The sequence below is a fragment of the Canis lupus genome, chromosome 13 (genome assembly GCF_048164855.1).
Source record: "Canis lupus baileyi chromosome 13, mCanLup2.hap1, whole genome shotgun sequence".
Taxonomy (NCBI): Eukaryota; Metazoa; Chordata; class Mammalia; order Carnivora; family Canidae; genus Canis; species Canis lupus.
Genome location: NC_132850.1, coordinates 9917778 through 9932368, shown reverse-complemented (window position 1 = coordinate 9932368; position 14591 = coordinate 9917778). Strand labels below are relative to the sequence as shown.

Here is a 14591-nt window from a genome sequence, read left to right as displayed (position 1 = left end):
TCTGCCTGTGTCTCTGTCTTTCTGTCTCTGTCTCTGTCTCTGTCTCTCTCTCTCTCTCTGTGTGTCTATGAATAAATAAATAAAATCTTTAAAAAAAATAATCAAGGAGTGAGTATAAATGAAAAGATAAAATATCAAAGTATTGACTGAGGCAGTGTTTAGGAGGTCAGAGAAATGTGGAGAAGCCAGGAACAGCCAGTGAGATAGAAGATCCAGGGCAGTGGAATGCCATAATAGCCAAGGAGGAAGAAAACTGTTTCTAGTGCTCATGGTAGGTCAAGTAAGAGTGAAAATTGATGTTAAAAATTATGTCACTGGTGGCCTTGATAAGAACGTTTCAGTGGAGTGGTAGAGGATGGGCCCATAGAATATGGGAGAAAGGAAATCACGACATTGAGCAGCACAGCACAGGCTACCTTTATGAGATTTTGGCGGAAAGAAGGGCAGAGAAATGAAGCAGGCTGGAGAATCAGAACTGGGTCAAGAGAGGTGTTTTTGTTTTTATTTTTTTGATATGTTAGAAATAAGTCTGTGTTGGTATGTCAATAGGAAAGAAAAACAAAATTATGATGTAGAAGATAGGATGAATTCCTGGATAGATGTTTTTAAAGAAATGAAACCATGTGGGACTCAGCATTATGCTACTGAATGTATGATCTGTGGACTAGTGAAGGTCTGTGGACAGCTTGTTACCAATTCACAGTAGAAACAGAATAAATATTTATAAGGTTTTAGAGCAATTTAACAGAAAAATTTTGTCTATGGAATTTAATAACAAAAAGTCTGACATAGAGTTATCAAATTCATAGATACAGAAAGTAGAATGGTGGCTGTCAGGGGCTGGATGAGGAGAGAATAAGGGGTTATTGTTTAATGGGTACAGAGTTTCAGTTTTGCAAGATGAAAATAGTTCTGGAGCTGGATGGTGTTTGATGGTGGCTTAACAATGTGAATGCACTTAATTAATGCCATTGAACTGTACAGTTAAAAATGGTGAATATGGGGATCCCTGGGTGGTGCAGCGGTTTGGCGCCTGCCTTTGGCCCAGGGCGCGATCCTGGAGACCTGGGGTCGAATCCCACATCAGGCTTCCGGTGCATGGAGCCTGCTTCTCCCTCTGCCTGTGTCTCTGCCTCTCTCTCTCTCTCTCTCTCTCTCTCTCTCTGTGACTATCATAAATAAATAAAAATTAAAAAAAAATAAAATAAAAGAAAATAAAAATGGTGAATATGGTAAAAAAAAATCTGGGCTTGCATTCTGTATGTCTCTTTTTATTTTTAATTTTATTTTTATTTATTTTTTAAAGATTTTTATTTATTTATTCATGAGAACATAGAGGGATAGGCAGAGACTCAGGCAGAGGTGTGGAGACCGAGAAAAATCAAGGCCATTCCACCTCAAGTTTAGCATTAGCACAAGTACAGCCATCTTAGGCCCCTGTGAATAAGAGCTGAACTTTATAGGAAAAACTGCAGAATGTCCTCAATGTCCTCGGCAGGGAATCCCATATCAGAAAGACAACGGAGCCCACACCCGTGGTAGAAAGTCCCATATTAGAATGAGAACAGAGCTCAGTGCCCTTGAAAGCCCCATATCAGAATGTAAATAGAACTTGAGAAATTCCTCCATCCCTTCTGAAAATCCCCTAGACCAGCCTATAAAAAACCCAGCTGTAACCCACTTTGGGGGTCCAAGTCCCTGCTCCGCTGTGTTGGGTATACTTGGACCCAAGCTCGAGCTTGCTAATAAACCCTCGTGCGCCTTGCATCGGTGTCGGCTCCTTGGTAGTTTCTCGGATTCGCAATCTTGGGCACAACAGAGGGAGAAGCAGGCTCCACGCAGGGAGCCGGACGTGGGACTCGTCCAGAGTCTCCAGGATCCCGCCCTGGGCCGAAGGCGGCGCTAAACCGCTGAACCACCAGGGCTGCCCTGTAGGTCTCTTTTTATTTTTATTTTTTTTTAATTTTTATTTATTTATTTTTTATTTTATGATAGTCACAGAGAGAGAGAGAGGCAGAGACATAGGCAGAGGGAGAAGCAGGCTCCATGCACCAGGAGCCCGATGTGGGATTCGATCCCGGGTCTCCAGGATCGTGCCCTGGGCCAAAGGCAGGCACCAAACCGCTGCGCCACCCAGGGATCCCTTTTTAAATTTAAGTTGCTTTAGTCATTAATTTTTATTGCATTTTATAAAAATGAGGTTTGAGATCAGAGAAAAAAAGTCTTTTAGTACAGGTAGTTTGAGAAGAACTAAGAGTTTGACCTCAATTAAAAGCGAAATGGCTCATGCCTACTAAGGAAAGGAAGGCAGAACCCAGGAGTAGAACTACAGGCAGAGCAGGAGAGGTAGGCTGGAAGTCCTGGTGGCTGGTGGGGAACTTGTGGATGTTCTCTCTTTGTTGTGGGGGGCTTCGTTTCCTCAGTGAATTAGTAACAAAATTACCAGTTAAGTGAGGATGAGGGAGGAAGGTTTGAAAAGAGGTACGAGATCGTCATCTAGTAGGGTGGGACGGTGTGTAAAACTGGAGAAATGTAGCTAAGCATCGGAGGACTATTTGAGGATAACAGATTATCAGATTTAAAGAGAGCCGAGTCAGTATGATTCTGGATTTCCCCCCCACCCTCCTTGGGTTTTGCTGCACGTTTAGGCTTAGTTTCATCAGGTGAGCACAAGGGAAGGAGAGCAGGATTGGAGGAAGAAAGGCTAATACCTAGGAATTATTTTCCTGATGGACGATTATTTTCCTGGTGGAATGTTTTTTTAGAGATATTATTTATATACTCGTGAGAGACACAGACCGGCAGAAGCGGGCTCCCGACGCGGGACTCGATCCCGGGTCTCCAGGACCACGCCCTGGGCTGCAGGCGGCGCTAACCCGCTGCGCCACCCGGGCCGCCCTGGACGACCGTCTACACTCAAGGACCTTCAAGGACGGAAGTGAGAGCTTTAGAACCGCGAGGAGTAGTGAAACGGTAGTAGGATCAGTGGATTCTGAGTCTTGGAGGAGTCGAGGAAGGTTTGGATTGGGGTCTCAGAGAAGAAAGCTAGAAATGAAGGGGGCTGTGATGGGAGGGGTGAATGACTAAAACTGAGGTTACGCAGGGGCCGCAACCGTAGGTAACGAGGGCCGGGCTGAGAGCAGGGCACCGAGGCTGAGGACGGGTGATCCCCAGTGGCGAGGAACCTGAAGTGCGAAGGCGCTTCCAGAATTATCTGGGAACGGAAATCTCCAAAAATCCTGACAATGGTAACGAAAGACAATGAACCGGAAACGCAAGGGGCTATAGGTTACTTAAACGAGTGACTGCTCCAATCTCCTGCTATGACGTAACGTCTAAGGCCATAATTTTTAGAGGGAAGCTAGGATTTGAGGGGCTGTGGCTCCTTTAAGGGCCTGGCAACGGGCAGAACCCAGAGGTCAGGCGCGCGGTCGGGACTCCGCGGAGTCTGCGCAGTGCGGGCGGAGGCGGGGCCAAGCGCCGGCCGGCCAGTGGGGGCGGGGCCTCGCGGGGGCGGAGTCTGCGCTCGGGCTCGGGCTGCGGCTGCGGCTGCTGCACTTCCAGCTTCTGAGGGAAGGAGGCCGAGGCCTGGGCCGAGCCCGGAGCCGCCGCCGCCGCCGCCGCCCGGAGCCTCCTGGAGCCCCCGCGCCGGCTCAGCCTGGGGGCGGGCTCGGGTCCGGCCCGCCGCCGCGCCCAGGACGGAGGCTGCGTGCCCGAGGACCAGGCCGGCGCAGCCATGGTGAGGGAGCGCGGCCTGCCGAGCCGGAGCCGCCGCCGCCGCCGCGCCCGCCCCCGCCCCCGCCCCACGGCCTGCGGCCTGCGCGTCGCTGCCCGGGGGCCGCCTCGGCCGGCGCTTACCTCAGCCCTGCCCCGCCGGCGCCCCGCTCGTCCTCCCGCGCTCCGGGCCTGCCGGGGTGCGTGCGCGCCCCCGCCCAGCGCTCCCCGGTGACAGCCGCGTTCGCGTCCCCTTGCCGCCCCTCCTCGTCCTTTAACCTGACCTTCCGTTTCTCCTCTACCGTCTTGCCTCTTCGCCTGTTTTGGGCTCTGCCCCTGCGGTCCTCCCTCCCTCCCGCCTTCGCTGCTGCTCCTTGCCTGGCTCCCGTCCCTCGGGGTTCGCCCCGCGGCCTCCCGCGGCTCCGGGTCCGGGCGGGAGCAACTCGAGCGCGGCTGCCTCCCAGGAGCAGAGCAACTCGAGGCGGGCACGTAGACAGTCGTAGGCTTTCTTGTTGCTCTGCGGTTTTGTCGAGGGGCAGGGGCAGCGGCACCGGCACCGGCACCGGGAGGGCCTGGACGCTTACCGCCCAGGGTCGTGGCGATCCTGGGCTACGGTGCTGAGGAGCGAGGCGGGGTGGCGGCCGCGTCCGTCCCGTGACCTTTTGAGATAGCTGCTAGCCTTTGAAGAATAATCAAACATGTTTTGAAGTGTATTTTTATTTTGAGCGTGTTTTAATGTAGAGGTACAGGTCGGGAAATCCAAAAATGTTTATTTTCAGGCTTAATTATTACTCAGAGCAAACGGTTTGTATTTGTTGGGAGGCCGACCAGGGAGGGCATCTGAAGACTGAAAAGCAGGCTGGCGGCCCGATTGTGACAGTGTCTGCGATACCTTCCGACACCTGGTTTGTCTTGCTCTCTCTGCCTTTAGTTGACAGACACTTCGAATATTTGCAAATGTTTTCCTCCCAGTTTCAGAGTAAGTGGAGGCTTCAGTTGGTTTTTTGTGGAGTTGGGCTGCACATGATTTGCTGTACATTTGATGAATACATCGCTCTGTCATAGACAGCAATCTAAATTTTGCTCTCTGGGAGCAGTACGATTATTCTAATCAAAACCAAGCCCTGGTAATTGTGTTCTAGGAGGTTAGTCAATTTTTGTTTTTACCTCATTAATTTTTAGGAAAGTGGTTTATTATAAAATCATTTAATCTGTGAGCTTTCCCTAACTGACTGCGTTCTTAGGTTCTTCTGTGCCTGTCTCCCCAACAGCCCTTCACTAACAATCCAGCACACTGTCCCTGTGGTAACCTGCTTCTCCCTCTGAAATGTGGGTTTTCCCAGGCAGCCCTTGTGCCTGCTTATTCCTGATATACCCAGTGCCAGGCCATACACGTGCTTGAATGATTCGTGATCTATTTTCCTATCTGACAAGTATGGTCTTAAACTGAAATTTGGGACAACTAGGGGACTACATAGAAAGACTGAATTGGAGAATTTTATTTTTGGTGCAAAAAATAAGTTTAGTAAGATGTGATAATCTCTTTAGAATAAAGTAAATTGTCCTGCCTCAGTTACCAAATTTCTAGGTTTTTGGAAGCATTGGCCTTTCCACTGAGAATGAATGTATGAGTACTGAGGGAGAAGATTTAAACTGTTTTTGAGTATTTAGGATCCAAAAGTGTCATTTGAGCTGGGCCTGAAATAAAAATATGATTTGTATAGATCATTCTGGGAAGGCAAAGAATGCTTTGTTGTGAATGTGAGTAGAAAGTAATTAGGATGTATTATAGGTAGCAGATTACCTTTATTTAGCATGGAGAGATGAGGAAATGAGGATGTATAGTAGAAAGTTTGACCAAAAAGATACATTAGGCATGACTATAATTTCAACTTTGCCTGCAACTAACTTGAATTTCTTTACTTGTTAAAACATATACATGCAGAATAAGAGTATAAGTCTGGGAGAAGTGAAGAGAATGCATAATATTAGCTTATTATGAACTGAGAATTACCGGTAGAGGCTACTCTTTTTTATTTCCTTGTGTAATATATGTAATAAGTGCTAAGTAAATAGAGTTAAACATTATTATAAAGCTTTGTATTTTATATTTTTCAAAATTTTCATTATTGTGTTTTGAGTAGGTAAGATAGGTAAGATATCTAAAACAAGGGTTCTCAGACTTTAACATAAATCAGAATCAGCTGGAGGGCTTGTACTACCACTTCCTGAGTTTGATTTATTAGGTTGGAATAGGGCCTGATAGTTTGCATTTCTAATGTTATGCTGATGTTCCTGTTCTGTAACCAACACTTTGAGGAACACAGGCTTAAGATGTAGTTCACACTTTTTATTCTTATTTATTAAAAATTGAAAAATTAAAAAAAATTAACAATCCCAGTATAACTTTCACCTCCCCCAAAACTTTACTAATATAGCCTACTGTTGACTAGAAACCTTACTAATAACATAGTCAATTAATACATATGTTGTATGTATTATAAACTGTACCCTTGTAAGATAGAAAAAAAATGTTACTAAGAAAATCATAAGGAAGAGCAAATACATTTACAGGACCATATTGTAAAAACTCTGTGTATAAGCGGACATAGTTCAGACCCGTGCTGTTTAAGGGTCAAAGGTATGAGAGTGGCAACTCTTTTAGGTAGTATGATTAGGCTAATATTTATTGAACAAGATTGTATATATATAGGCCCTGTTTTAAGTGCTTTATTTTCTGTCATTTAACCCTCATTGGAACCCAGTGAGAAAAATACTACCTCTGTGAAGGTAGAGACCATGTTTGTTTGGCTCACCATTGTATCTTTAATACTTCTGGGCACCTGGGTGGCTCAGTGGTTGAGCATCTGCTTTCGGCTCCGGTCATGATCCCGGAGTCCTGGGATCGGGTCCCACATTGTGCTCCTTGTGGGGAGCCTGCTTCTCCCTCTGCCTGTGTCTCTGCTTCTCTCTGTGTCTCTCATGAATAAATAAATAAAATCTTAAAAGAAAAACACATAGTGCCTGGTACATTATATGTGCTCAGTAAATATTTGCTAAGTGAATTAATGACTTTGGGGATGATCAGAAAGTCATGGAGGCATTGTTGAAAAAGGAACATTTGAATTGGGGGTTTTGACAAGCGGGGTTTAAGTTTGGCTAAGAGTTTGGGAAGGAAGGTTATTCTTGGCAAAGGGACCAGCTTAAGCATAAAAACTGGGACCAGAACAGGCATGATGTATTCTGGGAAATGGATGGCTCTAGTATTGAGGGGACGGGAGAAGAAGAGACTAGCTGAGCTTTGGCTAGGGTCAGATCATGGAGGACCTTAAGTCATGGGTTTAGGGGATCCCTGGGTGGCGCAGCGGTTTGGCGCCTGCCTTTGGCCCAGGGCGCGATCCTGGAGACCCGAGATCGAGTCCCACGTCAGGCTCCCGGTGCATGGAGCCTGCTTCTCCCTCTGCCTGTGTCTCTGCCTCTCTCTCTCTCTCTCTCTCTCTCTCTCTGTGTGTGTGTGTGTGTGACTATCATAAATAAATAAAAATTAAAAAAAAAAAAGTCATAGGTTTAGGAGTTTTGGCCTCACTGTAAAGACTCAAAGTATCTTGGAAGGTTTTCTTGTCTGAAGGAATATAATAAGAGATTTTGAAGGTTATTACTCTAAATCAATATGAAACATGGTTTGGGGTGGGAAGAGCTTTACACTACTCCAGGTGAAAATAAGTGTGTGAACTTTCACCCTAGGCTTGTTATGGTGGTGATTTGTTTCTCAATTTTTAATTATTTATTTATTTATTATTTATTTTATTCATGAGAGATGCATGGTGATCTGCATCTCCACTGGTGGTGGTGATTTAAATGGAGGAAGGAGAATATAAGGAAAAAAAAATATGAAGTTAGAGTGGTGCTAAAGTACACCACTTTTTGGCTAAGTGAATCTTCCATAGAGGGATTATTACGGAGTTGTAGAAGAAGCACAGAATCACTAATAGCTTTTGCAGTTTTGCTCACTGAGCCTCAGTTTTCTTTTTATTTTTTTTAAAGATATTTATTTATTTATTTATGAGAGACACAGAGAGAGGGCAGAGACACAGAGGGAGAAGCAGGCTCCATTCAGGGAGCCCGATGTGGACTCGATTCCGGATCCTGGGGTCATGCCCTGAGCGGAAAGCAGATGTACCTAACCGCTGAGCCATCCAGGCATTCCCTCAGTTTTCATATATGTTGCTATTAGGGATTTATGCGAATTCTAAAGAAAATTTACTATACAAAGTCTTTTATTTACAAACAGGTCTCCCAAAGGTCATATATTAGGTCATGTAAAAAGAATCAGCACTTCACAAACTTACTTGTTTTTTTAAAATAGATTTTCTCTGGTATAAGGAGTAATTTTAAGTAAAATATACTTTACTTTTAAATTACTTATGTAAAAAAAATAAATTACTTATGTAGTTCACTTAATAGTATATTGAACAAAATATAAAACAAATTTCAGCCTTTTTCTATTTAACAAGACACATTAATGTAAGATAAAGCATTATTTGTCATATTTTAAAATGAGTATATATTACCATGTAGATTGAATTTAACTATGTTTATGGCATTAAAATAGATAACTGACTTTAACAAATGTGAATTTCTCACATTTTTATACTTAAAACATCAAAAGGTTTTTTTTTAAATTATTCTGTTTTATTTCTGTATGACAAAAGGAGTAGTTTTAGGCTGCTACTTGTAGGCCTGTCTCCACAAATAAAATATTGGAAGAATAGACCGTTCATTTTCAATAAATGAAAGGTCAAATTGGGGACTCCTGGGTGGCTCAGCGGTTGAGCAGATGCCTTTGGCTCAGGGTGTGATCCTGGAGTCCCAGGATTGAGTCTCACAGCAGGTTCCCTGCATTGAGCCTGTTTTTCCCTCTGCCTATGTCCCTGCCTCTCTCTGGGTGTCTCATGAATAAATAAATAAAATCTCTCTTTTTTTTTTAAAGTCAAATTGGATGTAACTATCACTGCATTTCTTAGTTTTGTTTTTTTTTTTATTTCATTTTTAAGTCTTTTTTTTGTTTTTTTTTTTTTAAATTTATTTATTTATTTATTTATTTATTTATTTATTTATTTATTTTTTTAAATTTATGATAGTCACACAGGCAGAGGGAGAAGCAGGCTCCATGCACCAGGAGCCCGACGTGGGATTCGATCCCGGGTCTCCAGGATCGTGCCCTGGGCCAAAGGCAGGTGCCAAACCGCTGCACCACCCAGGGATCCCAAGTCTTTGTTTTAATCCAGTTAATTAACAGTTTTAGGTGTACAGTATAGTAATGGCAACAGTTCCTGTAAATCACTTGGTACTCATCACAAGTGCACACCTTAATTTCCATCACCTATTTAATCTATACGCCGATCCTCTCCCCTCTGGTAACTATCAGATTGTTCTCTATAATTAAAAGTCTGTTTTTTGTTTTGACTGTCTCTGTTTTGTTTCTAAAATTTTACATGAGTGAAATCATTTGGTGTTTGTCTTTGACTTATTTCACTTAGCATTATACTTTCTAGCTCCATCCATGGCATTGCAAATGGCAAGATTTTCTTTTTTTAATGACTGAATAGTATTCCATTGTGTATGTATGTGTGTATACATACACAATGCATATATCACATCTTGTTTTTTTTTTTTTTTTTTTTTAAGATTTTATTCATGAGAAATAGAGAGAGGCAGAGACACAGGCAGAGGGAGAAGCAGGCTCTCCAAAGGGAGCCTGTTGTGGGACTCAATCCCAGGACCCCAGGATCATGCTTGAGCCAGAGGCAGATGCTCAATCACTGAGCCACACAGGCATCCCTATGACATCTTCTTTATCCATTCATCAATTGATGGACACTTGGGCTGCTTCCATGTCTTGGCTATTGTAAATAATGCTGCTGTAAACATAGGGGTGCATGTATCCCTTTGAAGTAGTGTTTTTGTGTTCTTTGGGTAAATACCCAGTAGTGTGATAGCTAGATAACATGATAGTTCTGTTTTTAACTTTTAAAATGATACTGCACTCTTAATTTTAACAACATTGAAAGTTGTGTATATTTCAAAATTTTATTGTGTAGAGAGCATACTTGGTATGTGTGTAGTATTGTGCACTCTACCATACTAAGGAGCCTGCAGTTTGAGTCCTCCTAGTTTATAGAGGCCTTATAGGATTGCTAGGGCCACACAGGTTGTACTGCTCAGGTGGCAACCATATATGTGGACAACAGTGGGTCTACAAAGATCTGTATCCTGTGTTCTTGGCAGTGTCTAGCACATGGTAGGGGCTCAGCAAATAGTTGTAAAATGATTGTTTTGCATAGTATACTAGGACTCTTATCTAATCTTTTAATCTAATGACCTAATCATTTTATGAAAAAAGTCTTTGCATTTTCTGCTCTGTAACACTGAGCACACATTATGAGTTTTTTGTGCCCTTAAATTTAGCTTACACTGTTTCTACCCCACCCCCCTTACACTGTTTCTTTTGTCAAGAATGCTGTCTCCCTTTTTTTTTTAAGAGATTTTTTTTTTTTAATTTTTATTTATTTATGATAGTCACAGAGAGAGAGAGGCAGAGACATAGGCAGAGGGAGAAGCAGGCTCCATGCACCGAGAGCCCGATGTGGGACTCGATCCCGGGTCTCCAGGATCGCGCCCTGGGCCAAAGGCAGGCGCCAAACCGAGGCGCCACCCAGGGATCCCTGTCTCCCTTTTTTGACTCTTTGACTATTAAACCTTCAGAATCCCTTTAAGGCCTATCTTCTTTGCAAAGCCTTCGGTTACCTCCAAGCAGCCTTGGGTTGCTCCTTTTTATATGCTTCTCCTGTACTTCGTATTGTTTGTTAAGGAAAGTGGCTATCTCTTCAGATTGTGAGCTCTTTGAGGACAAGGACAGTAAGGGAGCCTCCTGTTTTTCTTAACTGCATGTTTTAAGCACTTAGCATAATGCCTGAGAAGTAGATAAATATTTGTTTAGTAAAAGAGTGTGTGCACTTTGTAGAGAATAGCATAAGGTAATGTTAACTGAGATGTGAGTAATGAAAGAGAGAAAAAAGGTGAATACTCTTGTGCAGATCCCCTTAGGGAAAAAAGAGGTTTGGTGGGCAAGAAATTTTGGATCAGATAGTTTCTCTTACTAGTCCAAGTGATACTTTCGATCTGGGCTATATGTATGTTTCTGTCTAGAAGAGTTAAGGAGGAAGAGTTGGGGAGGAAGCCAAATGATTTTGAGATGAATTGCTAAGCAATGTTTTTGTATAAACACTTTCAAATTATTATTATTATTTTTTAAAGATTTTATTTATTTATTCATGAGAGACAGAGAGAGAGAGGGAGAGACACAGGCAGAGAGGGAGAAGCAGGCTCCACGCAGGGAGCCCGATGCGGGACTCCATCCTGGGTCTCCAGGAATCACACCATGGGCTGAAGGTGGCACTAAACCGCTGAGCCACCCGGGCTGCCCACTTTCAAATTATTTGTCTAATTTGTGGAGATGTCTTTTCAGAGAATAGAATATTTAAACACAGATAGTAAAGAATCAGTTACTCGTAAATCTAGAGGGGTAGTTAATTATTTAGACATTTTGTTAGCTCTGTATAAAGATCATCTGTTTTTTTTCTTTTTAACTCTCTAGTTCTCCCTTGTACAAACATTTTTCTTAGCTCTCTAGCATCTTAATACCTGTGCAATGTAGTATTCTCCTTTGCTAGGGACATTTTTAAAGTCCGAATATTCTTGGTTATATAATATCAGTTTTTCTCTTTTCTTTTCTTTTTTTTTTATTTTTTATTTATTTTTGATAGTCACATAGAGAGAGAGAGAGAGAGAGGCAGAGACACAGGCAGAGGGAGAAGCAGGCTCCATGCACTGGGAGCCCGACGTGGGATTCGATCCCGGGTCTCCAGGATCGTGCCCTGGGCCAAAGGCAGGCGCTAAACCGCTGCGCCACCCAGGGATCCCTTTTTTTTTTTGTTTTGTTTTGTTTTGTTTTTCTCTTTTCATAGAACTTCTAACCTTTGGCAAATCATTTCACTCTCTATGCTTCCATATAAAAATCTCTAAAATGAAAAAATTGTACTAAATTTCTTCTCTATGATCCCCTACACCTCTTCAAAAAATATGGCAAGATTCTAGCAAGATAAAGATACATTCTATTATCTATGGTACTGTGGGAGCAGGGTACTTGAGCTCTGATCTCCATGAATATATTACCTAACTTTTTACACAAAAAAAATTTTATTTTAATATTTGCATAGTACTTTAGCATTTTAAAGGCATTTTCATATGCATATCCCACTTATTCTTCATTACCATTTTGTGAAGTAATCAAGATAGAAGTTTAGCACCAGTTTTACAGATAAGAAAACTGAGAAGTTAATTTATTTTCTTAAGATCACACAGCTAGTAAGTAGCAGAGCCAGAATTGACTGCAAGCCCAGTTCTTTCCATTATTAACCTGGCTTCTCTGTTTACTGTATTGTATTTCAAAACTCATGCTAGCAGTTAAGAGAAAAATAATGCTGAAGTATCTCTGAGTTTGCCATTCCTATGATCTGCTCATATACTTAGTGATTACTGACCTGAATTTTTATTTTGTTTCTTAGATTGTTTTATTACATGAGTTAAGGTGGAAGGGAAGGGAATTTATTTACCTTTCCAGGCCTTGATCTAAAAAGATAGAACTATAGCTCCTTGCCCTTTAGCACATAGCTGCTTGTCACACTGGCCAGACCTTGAAGTGATACATGTAAGAAGCTTGCCTTACGTGCATTTTTATCAGCATCTAGGGATCTTTTAGGAGTAGTTAATGGTTTTTAAAAAAGAAAAATAAGTCCCCATAGTCCATGCCAAATAGTTTGATATATCTGTACCTTTGAACACAATATATCTGTGCCTTTGGTATTACTTTCTTGAACTTCTTCCTTATTTGTATACTGGTTGTGTTTGGGGAAGGAGAAGATAAAGGATTTAGATCGTATCTAAGGTTATCTTAGATGTTCATTGCTAGAAGTCTGAAGTGGTTGAATCAGTAGTAGAAAATACAAAAACAAAACAAAACAAAACAAAACACCTCCTCTCCCCCGGCCCCCAGCCCCAAACCAATAAACTAACAAGAGATTTCCCATGGACTACTACTAAAATGAGGAGTCAAAGATTGTCCAATACCTGAAGTTTCTTATACCCATGAACTCATGACACTTGTCTGTCTTTCATTCCCATGCTTTAATTTCAGGGCTAGACTTAGGACTTAATATTTCTCTATGGACACACAATCTTTTTTTATCTAGGGGAAAATGTATTTTAAATATACTTATCAATAAATTTGTGCTTGACTGTTCATTTGTTCATTCAATAAACATTGAGTGCCCACTATGTTGTAGGATTATTTTAGGCTCTGGGAATACAGCAGTGAACAAAACACAGCTTTGTTCTATAGACTTTATATTCTATAATAATAGGTAGTATTTACTGAGTAGTTAATTTATCCCTGTTCTCAGTGTCTTGCACTTAGAATTTATTTAATTCTGACAATAATCCTATGATGTAAATACTGTTAATGTCTGCATTTTACAGTTCGTAAAACTGAGGTGCAGGGAGATTAGGTACTTTCCCTGAGATTATATCATTTTGTAAGTAATAGAGCTGGCACTTTAAACTAGGAAGGCTGATTCCCATACCATTACTTTTCAGAACAATATTACACAATCCTCCAGATAAATGTCGATAAACTGTTTTTAATCATAAAAGTATCAAGTTTGTAATCTTTGTATTCACTGGTTTCTGGCTCAGTCTTAAGAAAAAAAATCATCCAGGTATACAAAAAAAAAAAAAAAAAAGCACTATTAGAGCTCTGTCTTCTCTTGGAGGATTTGTCAGGTTTAAGAACATTTCAGGTAGGAGATGAGATTTTGAGCCTGTTTCACATGAATTAGAACTGAGACAACTACAAAAAGCCAGGATCCCAAAAGGTAGACTAAAAAATGTCTGCTTGATGGTATAGGGAGACAAAATAGCTTATTTGTCTTGATATGGACTCTGGATGGGAAAACTCTCTTGAGAATTTATAACCATGAACCTGCTGTCCTATGTGTCTGAAATTTAATTTTTTTTTTTTAATTTTTATTTATTTATGATAGTCACAGAGAGAGAGAGGCAGAGACACAGACAGAGGGAGAAGCAGGCTCCATGCTCCGGGAGCCCGATGTGGGATTCGATCCCGGGTCTCCAGGATCACGCCCTGGGCCAAAGGCAGGCGCCAAACCGCTGCGCCACCCAGGGATCCCTGAAATTTAAATTTATATTACTTTGTGAGATGGTTGCTAATAGGAAAGGAGTGCTTACTGGGTAGTTACTCTGTCAGGCATTGTGTTACAGGTTTTAAACACACTTTCTCACCTCATCCTGATAATAGCGTCATGAGATAAGTACCAATATTATCCCCATTCTACCAAGGACAGAACTGAGGATCAGGAAACCCAGATAATTTGTAGTGTAACACCACCTAGAATTCAAATCTAGGTCTATTCTTCCTACTAACTACAATGCCTCTGGAAAAGGAACTTCAGAAAGTCCCAAAGTGCCTCAGCTTCCTTATCTGTAAAGTGAAATTTGTAATATTTCTCCTTTCATTTCATAAGATTATTGTATCAAATGAAATAAAGGATGTGAGCTCGCTCTGTTTACTGTAAGACATTGTTACCAGTATCATCCATAAGCTATTTTTTTCTTATTATTAACCAAAAGAGAGACCTCAATATTCAGGGATCCTGAATCCCACAAGGTCTGTCCTGAGGAGACAATTTTAATACTTTTAATACCAGATATTTCCTGAAGTAGTGTCAATAGGAGAAATA

At 41.8% G+C, this 14591-nt stretch overlaps 1 protein-coding gene across 3 annotated transcripts in view; it reads left to right on the top strand.

Annotated features, from left to right (window-relative positions):
• Positions 1 to 3107: 3107 nt before the first annotated feature.
• The window catches only part of ZYG11B (zyg-11 family member B, cell cycle regulator), an 86854-nt gene continuing 75370 nt past the window's right edge, over positions 3108 to 14591 (top strand). Inside the window, exon 1 of one of the 3 annotated variants that reach the window (XM_072772072.1) lies at positions 3108 to 3248. In XM_072772072.1, coding sequence (XP_072628173.1) covers positions 3246 to 3248 — 3 coding nt within the window. In that variant the 5' untranslated portion in view covers positions 3108 to 3245. Of the gene's footprint in view, positions 3249 to 3523; positions 3740 to 14591 lie in introns of those variants that run through there. The other 2 variants (XM_072772074.1, XM_072772075.1) reach the window with 2 other exon arrangements.